Raw genomic sequence first — 18,715 nt, 5'->3', positions numbered from 1 at the left:
AAGGGCAGAAGAACACAATTCATGAAACAGAATGAATTGAGAAAGCGATAAAAAAAAACAACAACTAAAAACTGCTGTGAGGACGGTTGCTTAGATTTTGGACAGAATAAACACAGCCAAACTGCAGGCAACACACTGAGCTGTGCATGCATGGAATGAGAGAGGAATCCGTGACGTCAGAGCCTTTCTCAAGCTGAAGGTGTCAAATCCTGGATGCCTTTAAGGAGATCTGATATGCTCCTACTTTCAAACTTTGTGGTTTTTCAAATGACTTTCAAGTGCTTTTGGTATAGCAAACAAAACATATATTCAATGGCTGTTTCTATAAGAAATGCATCAAACTATGCTGAATGAGAAAATTTGCATCAGACTTACAATTCATCTTTTAATTAATTCATTAGACTGGGTGGGATTTAGCTGCCTGACAAATAATTAGATAAAAGCAGAAAGCCAAAACAAAAACAAGCCTGTATGTTTTTTTCTGCTTTCTGCTTTTATATAATAATCAAAGACATCCCCCCCCCCCCCTCAGTAGCTCTGTCTCGTTTCCAAACGGGAGTAATGTAGGCAAGGACTTTGCCATTTCTTCACTATTTTTGTCTTCTTGTGCGCTCTTATCAGGGTTGCGATATTTCCGATATCACCTGAAGGCAGCAACAGTATGCAACTCCACCTGAACCGTTGTGGAGGAGATGAGGGAGGCAAACCGTAGCCTACAGCTCTACTGTATCAAGCCACCAAGTGTGATGACTCTGTGGCTCAGAGCGGATCGGAACAGAAGGCTCTGACAACTGTGAGGGGCTGAAGAGGAATAAGGTGACGGATTCTCACAAACAGAAGCCTCCCTCATCTGAGAGATGCTCGCAAAAAATATTTACCAAAAACTGCCAGGATTTATGTGAAGTTTGGAGCGGAAGCCGGCGATCATCCAGCTGGTGTGGTGAGTAGCTTTGAGTAAAATTAGAAGACATGGGCTCATGGTTTTGTTTCTAAAGGAGGTTCAAAATGACTCTTAAAACTTTGTGCTCAACTTAAAACATCTTTTAGAGGGCGTTGACGAAAAGTGAGTGTTTCTGTCTGACTTGTGCCAAACAAACCAATGCACAAATACGCGCGCTTAGCGCACTCACGCGCCCCTGCACACACACACACACACACACACACACACACACACACACAGACATAGACAGACAGGAGCAGTACAAGTTGACAGGTTGTCATGCTGTATGCAGCACAGGCTTTCTGCAGGCGCACCAGTTGTATCACTGCAGTCCGGGCAAGAGCAGTGAGACAGCGCCATCAATCGCATAGCAGCCATACTCCTGAGTTCCTGTGGAGGGAATGTGGTGCAGCTTTGGTCTGAGAAGCAGTCAGCGTGACTGTGTGAGGAGGGGGGTTGATGGGATCAGCGTCTAAATGGCGAGTGTACCTCCACCATCAGTCACCCTGCTCTAATGCCAAAATACAAACCCTGGGACGCACCGCTGGGCACTACATTTTCAGCCTAACCAAGGCTATTATAAAACAATTACATTAATAAGAATAATGAGAAGAATAATCTCCAGAATTGATGTTAAAACACATAAAATGCAACAACACGCGCGAGGAACTTTGAATTTGCAAGTATTATTAGGCGATTTATCATCAGGGATGCCCTCAACTGCGATTTAATTTGCAAAATAGAGTTTATCCACCGTTTTATGCTGACAACAAAATTATGATGTGAATGCACGGGTCATTTTTCAGTACAGCGAGCATAAATTATTGTCTAATTGAAACTATCTTTATAGTGTTTGTTTGCTCACCACCAGCTTGAGGTCACACTAAACTCACCGTTGTTATTTTTCACCAAATAACCTCGTCACGGCACATAAACGGTTTGGACTGCAGCTGAAGAGGTGAATATTGGATTAAGGGCAGTCCCGTTTGGGCAGCATAAGGTTGTGCCCTTTGTAGGGATATCTCACGTGCCGTGCCCTGACCGCAGCATGATTTTCTTGTAGGTTGTTTTAATATCTCTCTCTGTAATGATAAGCAAAGATGAGGAAAAATACATGGAACTGAACTAGAATTCACATATGGAAAAAAAAAAGTCACATCAGGGAGAAAATTAGGCCAGTAGCCCTTACACGGTCACAATGAGCAATTAGAGCAATAAAGGAATAACAGTTTACATTCTGCAGGTCGGCTGTATAGTAATACTCAACATGGCCCCCATGGCGGATGTACGGGGTTTGAACGTTTTAGTAACAAATAGCCTAATTTCAGTAAAAAGACGCCCATACTAAAGAAAAGGCTACCTTGGGGGTATAGGTGAAGTGGTGGTTACGAGATTTAAGATTAATCTGATTTAGCTGAGCACAGCCTTTTGGGCTTTTTCAGAATATTTTAAATAAATATACAATGCAGCCACAGTAAATCAAAGTGGGCTACTCTGGTCCCGGGTTCAGAGCGAGAAGGTCTTATCCTGCTGCCAGCCGGTAAGTAGATCCGGACGTGCGCAGCGCGGAGAGATACCGGGCAGATCCAGTGTGGGAGAGAAAGGCAAGCAGTGAGGGGAAAGAGAGAGGCTGCCTGGTGGTGCTGCATGGAGTAACGGAGAGGAGACAAGTCCACGTATTACCATGCCGAGCTTCGGACTACATAAACTACATGCAAAACCTCCAAATATACGAAATTAATAATAGAAGAGGTACGTGAATCGTTGTTTTTGTACCCGGTGGTCCCTTTTAGTCAGCGGCGGTTTAGCTTCGGCATCTGTGTAACGTGTAAAAAAGTTGAGATAGATTAGGTCGGCTATTGTGAGCTGCGGTGCTGTGAAAGAAACCAGCCGCCGCTGCTTTCTCTGGCTCTTTGGGGAAGTTTAGCCTTAAGAAAACTAGTGGTTTAGTGTCGTTTTAGTTAAACAGGGGGGGTTTAATGTTTATTATTCATACTGACAATAGTTTATTCGTTGTTTTGTGCTGTGTTGGAAAAGTGTGGGGTGTTTTTTGGAGGAAATTTCTGCTCAGCGCACGGCTGCCATCGTTTCATGAGGTGAATGGTTTTAGTTGGGGGATGGGGTTAGAAATGAAATAGTCTGGAGGCACCTAACTTATTTTCTTGAAACATTTTATTTTTTTCTTAATGAAAGCAAGTTAGAGGTTGCAGAGAAAACGAATTCAGCAACTGCTAAATCTTTTTTTATTTTATGTCGTAGGTCTATGTATAAAAAAAAAACTAGAAGTTTTAGTTTTTCTTGGAATTTTTACAATGGTCGCCCACAAGCAGATGGTTCCTTTGTACCTGCAGGCGATAGTTTCAGATTTAAGGTGACTTTAGCTAGACTCTGTCACTTATTAACGCCACATAAAGCATTAATAACTAAACCCTGCTCGGGTCATTTTGACACTCCAAAAGTCAATAATGTAGGGTTTTGTACAGAGCACTCCTGCGCAGACAGCAACGTCCTGCTTTTATTTGCCTTTGTACGGACTCCCACGCAGCCCGAGACGCTGTAGCCCAAAGCGGCTGTGAACGAATGAATCTGCAATTTGAAAGCAGTTTCATAGTCATCTCCTCTGTGGTTTTAACAGTGAGTGTAGCTCGATGAGAGAGAAAGGAGCACCCTTGTGTTTGGTTTTGCTGTATTCCAGTAAAAAGTCCAGTATCATTGTAAGTTAGTGTAATTGTTGCTGCTTGTGTAAATCCGATTTTTAAAAAATCCTTAGTGGGTGAACAAAAAAAAAGCAGTATTAAATGTGCAGTCTTACATTGAAAACATTTTTGCCTCTACAAGGAAATTAAAGATTGACAGTTCTTTCTCTGAGCTCATTAAGCTGATGTTTGGATGCATTAGGCTCCTCTCTTATGAAGTGCACATAGTTGCCATCTGGCATTGTACAGACATGGGAGCAGTGCAGGTTTAGATCTCGACACCCGACTGACTGTTCTGCTTGATCTTATTTCCACATGGAACCTATTTAGCCATTTATCAGCCCAGACATCACTTGTTGTGACATTTAAAGGAGTCTGGGAAAGTGCACAGTGAAGAAAGGAATACGGTTTTCAGCATTTAGACTATCTTTAGACTATGTTCAATGTTTTATTCCATTAATTGTAATTACAGTTTTATGTACTAAATGTATTGTGTGCTAAAGTGTTATAATACTAACACACTCACATTTTGTTTGTTTCAAGGTGGTTCTGTGAAGATCACGGTACGATAATGGGGAAGCATTTGGTTTCACTGCTTGTGCTGCTCCTGCAGCTCCTCTGTGGCTGCACAGCGAACCAAAGGATGATGAGGGCTGCCTCCATGCAATTCACCCACTCTATTTACAATGCCACCATATATGAGAACTCTGCTGCTAAGACTTACTTAGAGAGTCACACCAAGATGGGGATGTATATCACAGACCCAGCCTGGGAGATACGGTACAAAATCATCTCTGGAGACAATGACAACTTATTCAAGGCAGAGGACTATCTGCTGGGAGATTTCAGTTTTTTGCGAATAAGGACCAAAGGAGGCAGCACAGCCATTCTGAACCGGGAGGTTAAAGACCACTACTTGCTGACTGTTAAAGCTTCAGAGAGGAGCACTAATTTGGAGTGTCGCACTAGAGTAAGGGTACAGGTACTGGACACCAATGATCTGAGGCCTCTCTTCTCGCCAACATCCTATAGCATCTCTCTGCCAGAGAACACGGCCATACGCACAAGTGTGGCCAAGGTCACGGCAACGGATGCAGATATCGGTACGAATGGAGAATACTACTATAGTTTCAGAGAGTGGACGGACATGTTTGCAGTTCATCCAACAAGCGGTGTGGTGACACTTACTGGCAAACTTGACTACTCTGAGACAAAGCTGTACGTTTTGGAGATTCTTGCAGTGGACAGAGGGATGAAGCTGTACGGTAGCAGTGGCTTCAGTAGCATGGCCAAACTCACAGTGAGGGTGGAGCAGGCCAATGAGCATGCACCTGTAATCACCGCCGTAACCTTAGCCCCCTCTGATGCAGACCGTGACCCCACCTACGCTATTGTGACAGTGGAGGACAGTGACCAGGGAGCAAATGGAGAGATAGCATCATTGAGTATTGTGGCCGGTGACCCTCTTCAACAGTTCAAGGCTGTGAGAACCAGCCCCGGGAGCAAAGAGTATAAAATAAAAGCAGTCAAAGATGTAGACTGGGACAGTCAGCCTTTTGGATACAACCTCACTTTACAGGCGAAGGACAAAGGCAGCCCTCCTCAATTTTCATCTGCTAAATTGGTACATGTCACTTCGGCACAGTTCAAAGTGGGCCCTCCTATATTTGAAAAGGCCATTTACAGAGTCAATCTGAGTGAATTTGCCCCTCTTCATACACCTGTCACTATGGTAACAGCCGTGCCAAAGTATCCACAGCTAAAATACGCCTTTAGACACAAATCTGACAAAAACCGATTTACTATCAATCCAGATACTGGCTTAATCAGCACTGCAGGACCAATCAATGCTGATTTTGCCCCCCGATTTGAGCTAGACGTAATCACCAGTGACAAAAAAGCGGCAACAAAAGTGATCGTTGATGTGACTGATGTGAACAACAATGCACCTGAGTTCCAGCAGACATCTTACAAGGCCGGTGTTGATGAGAATGTACCGATTGGGACCAGTGTGGTAACGGTTAAAGCCACTGATCTAGACAGAGGCGAGAATGGCTATGTGACCTACAGCATTACCAATCTGAGCCCTCAACCGTTTGTCATCGACTACTTCTCTGGTGTCATCAGTACCTCAGAGGTCCTAGATTATGAGCTCATGCCAAGGATTTACAATCTCAGAGTCAGGGCATCAGATTGGGGATCCCCTTTCCGGAGAGAGGTGGAGGCATCAGTCACCATAACGTTAAATAACCTGAATGACAATAAGCCCTTGTTTGAAAATGTAGACTGTGAAGTGACTGTGCCGAGAGATCACGGCGTGGGAGAGCAGATAACAACAGTGTCTGCCATAGATGCTGATGAACTGCAGCTAGTACGGTACAATATTAAAGCTGGGAATGATCTTGATCTGTTTGAACTGAACCCAAACTCTGGCGTGCTTTCACTGAAGCACACGCTGAGTGAGGGAGAGGCAGCTAAAGTGTCCTTTCATAGTTTACAAATCGTTGCGACGGACGGCGAACACGAGACTCAGCCAATGATCATGAACATAACTGTCATCACAGCACGCAAGCCTGTCCAGTTAAAATGTGTTGAAACTGGTGTTGCCACCATGTTGGCTGAAAAGCTACTTCAAGGCAGCAAAATCCACACGCAAGCTGAGCCAGATGACAACTTAATGGACATTCACTCAGTCAACCGGTACGCTCCTCAGTTTGCAGAGTCTTTCCCTAGTGTTATTGAAGTTAAAGAGGATCTCCCTGTTGGGGCCCGGATTGTCCATTTAAGTGCCACAGACTCAGATAGTGGCTTCAATGCGAAACTGGTGTACGTTATTTCAGGAGGAGACACAGAAAGCCGCTTCATAGTAGATATGGAAACCGGTTGGCTTTTGGTGTATTCTCCTCTTGACAAGGAAACGACAGACTATTACACCCTCAACATCACAGTTTATGATCTTGGCATACCACAGAAATCCTCATCACGCCTCTTGGGTGTTAAGATCCTAGATGCCAATGATAATAGCCCTCAATTTTTGCGAGACTCATATTCAGTTGAAATAAGTGAGAGCACACCTGTTGGAACGGAAATTATCCAGGTGGATTCGACAGACAAGGATCAAGGGGATAATGGAGTTGTGAAGTATTCAATTTTGGGAGGCACAGATCATTTCGCGATCAATGAGGAGACCGGTGTGGTGACTGTGACAAAGCCGCTGGATCGCGAGCTCCAACCAGTTTATATCTTGAAGATCGCGGCACGTGACCAGGCAGTGAACGAGCCTCAGTTGGTGTCCACAGTGCCGCTTAAAATCACCTTGGAAGATGTGAATGATAATCCACCAAAATTTGTCCCCCCTAACTATCGCGTGAAGGTGAGGGAAGACCTTCCTATCGGTACTGTAATTATGTGGCTGGAGGCTCATGATCCCGATATTGGACCATCCAGTCAGGTACGATACAGCCTTATTGATAACGGAGACGGGAAATTTGAAGTAGACAAACTCAGCGGTGCTGTGCGGATTGTGCAAAATCTTGATTATGAGACAAAACAAGTGTACAATCTGACGGCAAAAGCTAAAGACAAAGGGAAGCCCATATCCTTGTCATCAACCTGTTTCATTGAGGTGGACGTGGTGGATGTGAACGAGAATCTGTACAGACCTTTGTTCCGATCATTTGTGGAAAAGGGATTTATAAAAGAGGATGCACTTGTGGGGACTTCAGTGATGACTGTAACAGCTGAAGATGAAGACAGAGGACAAGATGGAGAGATTCGATACTCCATACGAGATGGATCCGGCCTGGGGATATTTACCATCGATGAGGAAACCGGTGAGTCTCTTTTTTCAGTGTCACTATAGAGCTATCTGAAGCTTTTGTTAAAATCTGAGCTAGGCATGCATCAGCTGGACATCATTTGCATGAGGAACGTTTTATGTAGCTAGAGTTTATTCAGTCATGTCACTGCGTAGAACAATGAGGTAAAGGGAGTCTTCCAGGAGACGGGTAAGGTTCCTGATTCCAGTCATTTTTCTTCTTTGGGAGAATTGGTGGCAGGAACAGTTGGGCCAGCTGTCTCTCAGACCTGTGTGGACATTCCTGAGTAGTTACTGTGGTACTAAGAAGATTCCGAGTGATTTCATCTCCTCTTTCCGCAGTTATGCTCTCACTGTATGAATACATACTCCTCCTTTAAATACTTTCAACTTGGAAAATGGTCTGTTGGATCCAAGGTTAAAACATTCTAATAGCATTTAATAAAAAAAAACAACTTTTTTATAACAGTATATTTTCAATATTGTACTAAAGGCAGGATTTGCTTGCGTCTTTCATATTATGTTGCAGAAAATATGTTAGTACTTGCTCAGCTGCCCAGAATGATTTTAACAGCTGACTCAAATTAGCTTAAAATAAGCAGTCTGGAATTCCAGGACTTCCTACCCAAAACCCAGCATCACCTGATTTGGATGTTTTGGACTTGGCATGCTGCCCTCCTTTTTAAGCTTGGTAACCATGTAGCCACATTCTCTGGCGGCTTAATGTGACTTTTTTCCCCATTTGAATTTAAATTTCTCTCTGCATTATACATATTTAATGTCTAAATGAGGCAGTGAAACTTAATGCATAATACATTGATTTCTCTTGGCACATGTTACCTCAAAAGTTCATATCTACATAAGAAAGCTGGAAATACAATTTATTAGTCTGCTGCTGACTTTTACTGTTCTAAAAGTGGTTTATATATTTAGTTTAATGTTTATTATGAATCAGATATATGTGAATTATTCAATAAGTTGACAGGAAGTCTCCTCAGTGAACCTGTTGGGAAATACTTTATTGTGCCTGGTAAATTTAGCATGAGGAGATGAGGCTTTATGAAGGATCTGTCCTCCAGGGCTGTGTGTCAGCTGTGGTGTGTTTGTGATTGTTTCTGTCATAGTGGTTGGATGTCTGATTTGTAATGAGATTTTGTTTTATGAACAGAGATGCTGCGATATTTAATGCTTGAACTAGTGACTGTTTATACTTTCATACAAGAATTAGGCTACAAGATCTGTTCTGTGTAGTTTTAGTTCAGTTTCTTCCTATTTATGTACTAAATTAACTGTAATTTTGCAAGGAATAGCGTAGATTTAAGATGGACTGCAGTACTACAGTATTAGTGTTGATAGGGCCACACGCAGGCCAGCGGCTAGTCCATGTCTAACTCTAAATCCTCTGTAGGGTACAGATTCAGGGAGCCAGGTCTGATCTTCCACTTAATCCCAGAGGCCTATATTAAGTGATTATCAGGAGGTGCAATGATAGGATTGTCCTGGGTTGGGTCCTGTTATTATAGATTACATCTGAGGTCAGTAGACAACTAAATACAGCCAAGGTGGTGATGCCCCTCCTATGATTTCACTAGATGAAGGGTGCGGTTTTTAAGGCTACCATATGCATTTAGAATATTTTGCTTCTAAAAGGAAAATATAAGCACGGGTGCACACCCCACTATATACTCAGTGCTGCAGCTGCATGTTGTGAATCTTAACCAGAATGTTTTAAAATGGTTTAAAATTAGAAAACAAATGAAAAAGTGGTGGGAGGAAAAATGCCAGGAGCCACACACCTTCATTTATGGAATTTGTGGGAAGGAGTGAGGGCAGACTGTTCACGTCTTTTCCTGTTTTACTTGACACTTGTAATTCTAAACCCATGCAGTTGTGTTTGTTAAGACTACATCAGTCTATTGCATGCTTTTATCTATGTTGTAGTGCTGTTTTTGTTCTATCACCACAGGATAAATCACTATTCTTTCAGCTATTCCTCTTAAAGTGGCATCCACAATAACACAGTAACAACAATACTACTTTGTGGGTAAAGAAGTGTTGCTGTGGAAATCATTGCACTCTGTGGTGGTTGATGCAACAAGACAGTGAGTGATTCTCAGAGTAGGTGTATCTAACAAATCTGAACAAAGGTTGTATTTTAGAACAAGCCATGCTTGCTACCCACTTTACCAATGTTCCCAAACCACGCAAGGAACAAACAAGTTATTTGTTTGTCAGATATAGCTATTAAATGTAAAAGTGGTGTTCGTGATTGGTGTTTACTGAATGCCATCCTTTTCTCATTTACACAAATTTCAAGTAAAACCCTTGTATGCAAGCCACGTCTCCAGATATGGTTCATTTTCTGTTAGACTGCTCAGGGAGTCCATGGCAACTGTTTGCCCAGACATTCTCTGTATTATTAAAAGCACTGTGGCCACTGGCTTGGTGCCATCTTAATTTAAACTTACTGTTATCAAGACTCTTTTCTGGGCCCCTTCCCATGCTGTGGACCAATTCCTAGCTTTAATCAGAAAATTTGCTAATAGTGAAGCCATTTTATATGATTGGGACCTAAAAGACTCTGAGCAAAAAAATTGAACTTTGATATACTAAAAGTGCTTATGTTTAACATATTAACTAACTTGGAGACTCAGCAGAAACAGAGCAAGCTGGACATTCTACTGTTGAATAAAAGTCCAGCATTAGCTTTTAGCCTGGGGTTATTCAACTAACTTTTGAGTATATATCTTAAATATATCTGCATCTCACAGTTTGCGAGAGGTTTGAGTTCCTTCACCAACCACCAGTGTACTTTGTTTCTCCACCATTTTGTGCTGGGGAGGAAGCATACACTTTACTTGTGAGAGCTCGTATGCCATAAATGGCTGGCTACAGCTTTACATGTTTGGGCACTAGAGGTCAACCGGATTTTCAAGGGCTCATGCCAGTTTTGAAGAGGCAAGTGTGGCGAATGACATTTTTTAACCCATTTCGTCTTCAGAAAGGCTTTGCAGCTGGCGCTCCAAAACCATGGAAAACATTTTTTAAAAGATTCTAGCACTCTCTGGCTGGACACACACCCTCAGTTGACAGTGTGGCTGCAGAGTTATCCAAAAGAGCACTGCATACTGTATGTGGGTCAGTAATGAAGAAAGTTGTGAGGATTATAACTCCTTGTGCAGGGCCCACAAATTAAATATAGCCAAAGAAGTATGTGCCATCACAGGGTCAACTGATTTTTCAAAGAAAGAAAGATATACAAACACTACCAACAGTTGTCAGGTGAATAAATACATGAACCCATCTGAGGTCTGCTTACAGTGCTAGTCGAAACAGACTAGCAATAAAACAATGCTTATCATGATGAACTTAAGCACTTAAGTCTCCACTCCTCAAAGTACACCTGACTCACATTCAACCTGACACACCTTAGATCAGGCAACAATCAACAGATATAACAGGCGGGTTGTTTTGTTTATTGCGTGAGTAACCGTCTTTTCATTTCCTATCATCTGGGATGACTAAGGGAGATTGTGCAAATCAGGAAGCTCATCAAAAGCTCAGTCAGACAATTGCAGGAATATGGGAAAGGGCCACCTTCACAGGAGGCCTTTTTCAGCCCTTTTAAATAAATCATTGCACGACTTCATTTCAGGCTGCATGATGGAGTTTGGTGAAAAACGTCTTGAGGGTTTGAGTTGAAGGATTTGTGACAGTGATGTCCTTGGCTTTGCTTTTGGACAAGAAAGCCACACTACTCGGATACACTTCCCTGGAAATAAAGGAAGAGTAAAGCTACATTGCTGTTAAGCCAAGTGTTATACCTATATTTATTACCCATATTATTATACCTATCTCTCTTCTGTAGATATTGAATATCATTACATACACATGTGCATCCATGTACATTAGGTATGTAGATGTCAAGATGGATCAGTCTGTCGCTGAGCTACTTAGATCAATATACTGTGATATAAATGTTATGCCATATCATCCAATTCTTGAGTGAATATCAACTAACGTAGGTCACAGGACAATCAATTTGTGCATCTCCACTTGAAAGTAAAGATTAACTCAAGGCTATATTGTCGTGGAGGTGTTGGTATGGAGCTAGACACAACTTACTTTGAAAATGTGTTCAAAGCAAGTTGTGTCTCAGCTTGAAGTGAAAATATCCAGTATACAAAGTGACCAGAGCAGAATGTGTTCAGTCTAGTTGAGACGCAGATGCTGATTGTATAATGTATGCATTGCCCTTTCTTGTTGGATAATATATGCATTGCCCTTCACTTGAAGCTGTTTGCAGCCTGTGTTGTAAATGTGTCCTTTGTGAAAGCAAATGAAACAGTTTGATGCATAATGAAAAAGTCCTGTTAGTGTTTTTTCCATTTCCACCAAAAAAAATTGCCAGTCCTTCACTTCTTTTTCCACTCTCCTCTTGTTCAGTTAACAGATTCTTGACAATAATGAAAAGACGTATGCTTGTATTTGTTTATGGTCGGTGTTTTGACATCAAGTATAGTTTGCTAAAAGTGAGAACTGTTGCCCTCTGTGCCTACTTTTCTGTTCAGTGCCTATATGTTTGAGATAAAATTGGGACTGCAAAATGGCACATGATTCCAAATAGTCTTTGCTTGAGTGCTGTTACTGTGGCGACGGGACCAGGAATGTGCAGCGGGACAAAGTTGATTGTAGGTTCCTAAATGAAAAACACACTTTCCCCAGTTAAAAGTATGTTGTTCTTTCAGTCCATTAAATCTTTTTAAAGAAACTTAAGGCTGCCTTGTGCAGAAGATGTGCTTCATTGTGTGTTAACTGTTGTCATGCTAACACTCTCATGAATTATTAGCTCTATACCTTTCTATTCTTGTTGATGTACTGTGGATAGTATTGCAGATTGGGCCCCAAGGAACATTCAGAAGTCCATAATGATGTTACAGACATTTGCTTATTTTATTTAATAAAATACAATGCTCAAAAACCAGTTTCATTGTATAGTTTTAGTTTATTATTGAATACTTAAAGCCACTGGTGGTAAACAGAACCACTGTTCTAAACAGCAGTTTATAGCATTAAGTAGTACAAACAGCAGTGATATTTTGAAAACATTAGCATCTTCCCCACAGACACATCTGAACATCTTCACCAGGGGCTCTCTCCGCTAAATTATGGCAGAGATATAAGAGATACTGACATGCTTTTATCCTTTTTTTCAAATTTCAACGACTATTTAAGGCATTTATAGCCAATTTCATGCTGTCTGATACTTGGCAAGTGACAGCGCTGACCACAAATGCACTCAGGTGCAGTAAAGTGGGTGGTACTTTTCATCTATCAATTTAAGTTGTCATATTTATTTTTTATTGATTAATTTAAACATAATACTGACTATAATACGGTACTATTTTAACAGTATTCTTTGGGGCATTTTTGCTTTTATTCCAAGGTAGACAGTAGAAAAGTGATAGAAAAGGAGGGGAAAGAGATCGGGGAATGGCAAAGGTCCCCGGCCAAAAATCAAACTGGGGACTTTGCAATCACAGGCCGCCACAACACTCCCATGAGACCAGTGTCAGTAAGCCTACATTTATTTTAGCCAGCTCTCACAAGGCCAGTGCAAACGTATTTAGAACTCTAGGAAGTGGACACGACAACATCATTGCCTTCACAAAAATATTATAATCCAGTGATGTTGCCTTGCATTTAAGAAATATTTTGGGGAAATTCCATTATTGACTTTCTTGCCGAGAGTTAGATGAGAAGATCGATACCACGCGCATGCTTGAATGGTAAATATGAAGCTACTGCCATCAGCCAGTTAGCTAGCTTAGCATAAAGACCGGAACGGGGGAAACCCAGCACCTCTAAAGCTAATTAATTAACACGTTATACCTCGTTTGTTTAATCCGTAGAAAAACCGAGGTGTAAAAATGACGAGTTGTGGTTTTATGAGGAATTGTGTTTTGTTTCTTGGCCGGGCGTAGTGACTTGGAGCCCTGTTGTCACAATGAGGTTTCCAGGCAACCAGCAGAGACTCAAGATATATAACTTGTTAATTAGAGGTGCTGGTAGGTGGCTTTTGTTTAGCTGTTTCCCCCTGCTTCTAGTCTTTATGCTAAGCTAACCTACCTGGCTGCTGGCTGTAGCTTCACATTTACTGTGCAGACATGAAAGTGGTATCAATCTTCTCATCTAACTGTCGGCAAGAAAGGCATTAATTGCTTTGTCTGTCAAAGTCTGTCTTTGTAAAACTTCTTATATAAATAAAGTTATTATTATTACTATTAAGCATATTTCCCAAAATATCTAACTATTCCTTTAAATACTGCCATTTTGAAGCTAATAATGTTTTGTTGTGTTAGGTTATGTTATTAAAACTTTTGTTTTGCGACTGTGCAACATATTATCTCTCCTCTGGAAATGATTTGCTGTCAGCTGAAAGTCTACATTCTCCTTAGGCCAGCTGGGGTTACCATATACAATGAGAATATAGAGAGAACTATAGTATAGCAAGATAGAAAAATATTCAGAGGGGTGGGGGTATAGAAAAAGACAGACCCTGTGTTTGTTATCAGAAGCACAGGCAGAGAGCTCTTCTGGGCTAGGAGGTATAGCAACTGTTCCTAAATAATACTGTGATATTGAATCAAGGAGTATTGCTCTGAGGCCTGTCAAAGGCCTTTGAAATAACGCTGTTCCCAGTAACAATGGAAGCTTTGTATCATCAGCTAAGTCCCAAAAGCTATCTCAACTGGAATTAACAGGCAATTTTTTTTTTAAACGAGGAAAGAAAACCCCATTCAGTCATAAATCACAGACATGTAACAACTGTATCAAAAGTTTTTTTTCTCTTTCCAACGCTCACTCGCAGTCAGTGCATAAATATATAATTTTCATGTTTTCTTTAGACATGAGTTTTACATTATTGCTAAGGAACTCATTATCAGTACTGGCTATGAAAAAGGTTTATATCCTAGTAAAAAAACAAACAAACAAAAAACAATAGGATTACACTGATATACAGAGTATCAGTGTTCTGCATTGCTAGGCTGGTGAAATGATGGAGCTTGTCTTAAGTACCATTTTCCCTTAAGCCAGCTGTTGACAGCAATTGTTCTGCCAGTATAGACAGTATACATTGTGCACAGTGATGCATGAAGTGGAAATGGCTCACTGGCTCAATAGGCCGGGATATTGAAGGCGATAAGATATACATGGTGTTTGTGTGATACTGTATCATCATTATGATTATCTCCAAGACCTATCCTAATTTATTCTGACCCCCTGTGTACCCTTCAAACAAAACTGAAGAATTAATGTGAGTCAGAGAGCCATTTCACTTACTTTAAGCCTGTTCATAGCAGTACATGTACAGTATTTTATGCATGCAAGTGTAACATGAAAGGCATAAAAGATCAGCTTAACATAGAACTCTGACCATGATCATTTCATATTATTTATGATCGGCATAGTAAACGGCACTCACCAGAGAGATTCACCTGGCTGCTCAAGCAACAGGAAGAAAGTGGTAAAGTAGTAAAGCCCGCCTCTTGCTTGATTTGATTGGCTGCCGGGGGCCAAGTTTGACATTGATGAGCGGTGCGACCTTGTGCTGAAAAATTGAGAATATTTTAACTTTTATGTGCACCCAAAAACAGCTAGAATAACGTGACGCGCGATTCAAGAGAGGAGCACACAAAACAATGGTTTTGCTGGCAATGCGTTTCTAGCGGCGCATCTCTCTGTGATTGCCCCTTTACACATCACTAAATTAAGATGGGTTGCACTACACAAACTAGTTCTAATGTAGAGATTAGTTGTTATATATATTTACACCCAGTAACTGCCAGGTGTATGTTGCATAGCAAACTGATATAACTGACAAAGCTAATGTTAGCATGCTAATATATAGCCTGGCTTGGTAATATATAACCTGTTCAGAGTGAAGAGTAAAAGAGACTAATTTGGAATATGGTCGACACATCAAAATGCTGTTTAATACTGATGTAGTGGGAAGATTTTAAATTAAAATTGTACACGTTTTTTTAATTACATTTCAAAAAATAATACAAGATTCTACAAATAACAAAACATTATGCCAATAACATTTTGCTAAATTACCTACTTACAGTAGCTAGGTTAGCATAATCAAATATTTCCCACTCAGGCTAAACTTTATGAATACTACAAACTCTGTTTTATTTATATCTGCAAAGATGAAGAAATACTTGTTTCAAAGTAACACCTACATTTAAGTGATTTAGTAAATCACTAGTTTGAAACTAGCTGGTAGTTACTAAGAACTTTGGAAGGACTTAGAAACACAAACTTAGTAATTGATTTATGAATAGCCTGTGCAACCCAGCCCAGATGTAATTTTCTCTAATTTCACAAAAAAAATGTCTGTGAATTTAAGAACAAAATAATATTTATAGTGACTCTTTTTTGCCTTTGACTAATAACCACCGCATCATATTGCACTGAAATGATGAAATGAGTGCTTCAGGCAATGTTTTTAATATACAACAACAAAACATATTTTTGCCTTTAGATCTTTGAATTTTTGTAAGGTTTCAGCCATTAATACCAACAGGTTTAATATCTTTGAAGCACGGATCTTGGCTACAGATGTCTGAGAACTTTGGGATGATGTGATATTAAGTTGCTGGGTAACAGAAAGCTTAGTTTATGACTCTTTCTATTACACTAGGCCCTACAATGTGGTAGTGGAATTTGAAGCATTTTGCCAGGGCTGTAGAAAGAGAGGGGGGAGAAAGCCCTGAGAAAGTTTAAGTAAGCATGCGAGCGAGAGGCCTGAGAAGGCTGAGGAATGTGGGGTAGGGGTGAGCTGAATTAACTGAGGTAGTTCAAAGCAAGCCCCAACTTTTAAACTGCAAAATGAACAAGGAAGCGCAGGTGTACGTTGAACTGGCAGCACATAATCACAACATTTTGGGTGACTGGTTAAATGGTCAAATGCAAGTTTCCAGAGTCAGGGCAGAAATTTGAAAATCAGCACAAGAGACAATCTGAATTTTGTGAGTCTTAATCTTGTACTGAGAGCATATACTATATTTAGTACTCTACTTGGTTTCACTAGACAACTTGTGACATGCAGTGAACAGTTTAAGCAGCTTTTCGAAAGCAAATTTCACCCTCTTCAAACTGCTGCAAACTGTGCCTTCACTGTTACTCTTAAGTTGTTATAACATGAACTCATTGTGTATCTGTACAGGACGTTGTTTTAAGGACACTCATACGTAAAATACCTGCTGGCCTTGATAATTTGAAATCCTTTGGCTGTCTGAAGACTCCCTCACACTGCCACTGTGCTCAAGTAACTTTGAAGAACAAAGTCAGAAGGAAAAGAAAAGAACAAGGAGAAAAAAAGCGGAAAAAGTAAATCTGGCAGAGGCTGTTTTTTTTTTCTTGTGGCCTGAGGGCAGGTTTTGCTACTGCCTAAGTGGGTAGGCTAGGTATATGGAATGGGTGTGGCAACTAAATTCTTCAGATTCACCTTTCATGTGCTTTGTTAGTAACTGTTCAGCCAAAGACCATGGCGGATAGCTTTTCATATTCTGTGCTGTTTTACACATTTAAGGTAAAGCTTATCTGTTTTTCAGTCTCTTCAGAGATAAATATGAACAAAAAACTCTTTAAGTGTGCGAGTCAGCATTGACATTTAGTTTGAAAAGGCCAAAGTGTGGACAGTAACATTCCGCTTGCAGGTGCAGTTGTATTCATGTTGCAAGTTTTCCAAAATATGAAGTTATCTCCCGTATGCTGATAGATACGAGGTGAAGAACTGTGAGCAAAAAGCATGACCCTGGTGAAAGTGGAATTGTTTTGCTACGCTGGTGTCTGCCAGCCAAACAGAGCAGCACTCAAGCATGGGCATCTCCCTGGCAGAGGCACAAAAGATGTCTCATACTTTCCCATTTGTTTCTTCTTTTCTCTTGTACTTCAGTCTTATTAGCACGTGTGCATGTGCGCACATGACCACCTCTGCTCTACTGTACCTCCCCTCCTCACACCAACCTCTCTAACCATTTTCACCTTCTCATTCATTCTCATCTTAAACGTTCTTAATTTAATGTCCCCTTATCCACTAATTCCCTCTCTGCGGGTGTCTAAAACATTTATCCTCCTATCCTTTTGTGTCTCTGCTCAGGATGGCTCACATAAGCATCTGCACTTCTAACATTTGCAATATCCTGCACTTTTTCTTCCAGTAGCGCTCTTTATTATCCACTGCAAGTTGTCATAAATTTGTCATTACCATGTTATTTTATTTCTAAATTATTGCGATCGCGTTGTGTTTCTCTCTGTGTATTGTCAGCTTTAAGCCATTAGTTTGATTATACAGAGTCGTCTAATTTGCATTGTTGATAAACTGGTCGATGTTGTTTTTGCTATTGGACTCCTGGCTTTAGGAAACATTTGGGGAGATACCTATTTTCCTTTGCCGACTACCTTTCTTATTACATGTCTCAAGCTAATTTGAGAGAGCTATAATGATGACTAATGACAAGAGAGGATTCCAGGCGAAAAATGCAGGGACGCTAAACTAAAGTAGGGTGAGAGAATAAATGAGCTGTACCCCCAAATTCCCCTGCCGTGTTAAATTTGTGAATTTTGTGAAGAGTTATTTGGAATGTTATCTCTTTTCTGAGAAATCTGTCGTTACCCAAGGCAAGGCTGTAAACAGTGAGTAAACAAAGGCAGCAGCAGCAAAGAGATAGTCTATGTAAACTAGTAACTAAGTGTGTTATAGATTCAGACTCATTGTAGAAAATGGACACCCATATTCGGATATGATACGGGCGTGCCTATACTATGATTCACTTTTATTAGTTTCAGATAATAATAAAATCAAGTATAGCTATAAATTTCCATTGCACTTATCAAGGTTATACACGCATTGCAAATAACAGAGACATGAAAAAGGTTGTTATTATGAAGGTTGTCAGGGTTTCCATTGTCTGGAAGAAATTTTTGTGCTTATGTTGCCCTTCACTGCCTTATATATTGTGCTTGTTGAAATAATGGGACCTCACATGTGCAAGTTTTTGTGTTACATATACATTGCTTTCAGTATATTTCATTGAGATGTTGAATACAAACTTAAAGAAGAGGCCAGGGCAAAATTTGAAGCAAAATTATTCTAATATATTGATCAAAGGTTAATCAATTCAAGCCTGAATGTAACTCAAGAAGTCTTGATGTCAAAATTCTACTGAAATATTTGCTATTAAATGTACT

General features: G+C 40.6%; 1 protein-coding gene across 10 annotated transcripts in view; it reads left to right on the top strand.

Annotated features, from left to right (window-relative positions):
* The first annotated feature begins 734 nt into the window (after positions 1-734).
* fat1a (FAT atypical cadherin 1a) overlaps positions 735-18,715 on the top strand; it is a 79,420-nt gene continuing 61,439 nt past the window's right edge. For 5 of the 10 annotated variants that reach the window (XM_044188266.1, XM_044188275.1, XM_044188259.1 and 2 more), the window contains exons 1-2: positions 2,524-2,692; positions 4,180-7,469. In XM_044188266.1, the coding sequence (XP_044044201.1) occupies positions 4,208-7,469 (3,262 nt within the window). In that variant the 5' untranslated portion in view covers positions 2,524-2,692; positions 4,180-4,207. Of the gene's footprint in view, positions 941-2,521; positions 2,693-4,179; positions 7,470-18,715 lie in introns of those variants that run through there. The other 5 variants (XR_006377065.1, XR_006377064.1, XM_044188302.1 and 2 more) reach the window with 3 other exon arrangements.

This window comes from Siniperca chuatsi, linkage group LG3, assembly GCF_020085105.1.
Source record: "Siniperca chuatsi isolate FFG_IHB_CAS linkage group LG3, ASM2008510v1, whole genome shotgun sequence".
In the NCBI taxonomy this organism is placed as follows: domain Eukaryota; kingdom Metazoa; phylum Chordata; class Actinopteri; order Centrarchiformes; family Sinipercidae; genus Siniperca; species Siniperca chuatsi.
This window is presented reverse-complemented; position numbering and strand designations above follow the sequence as displayed.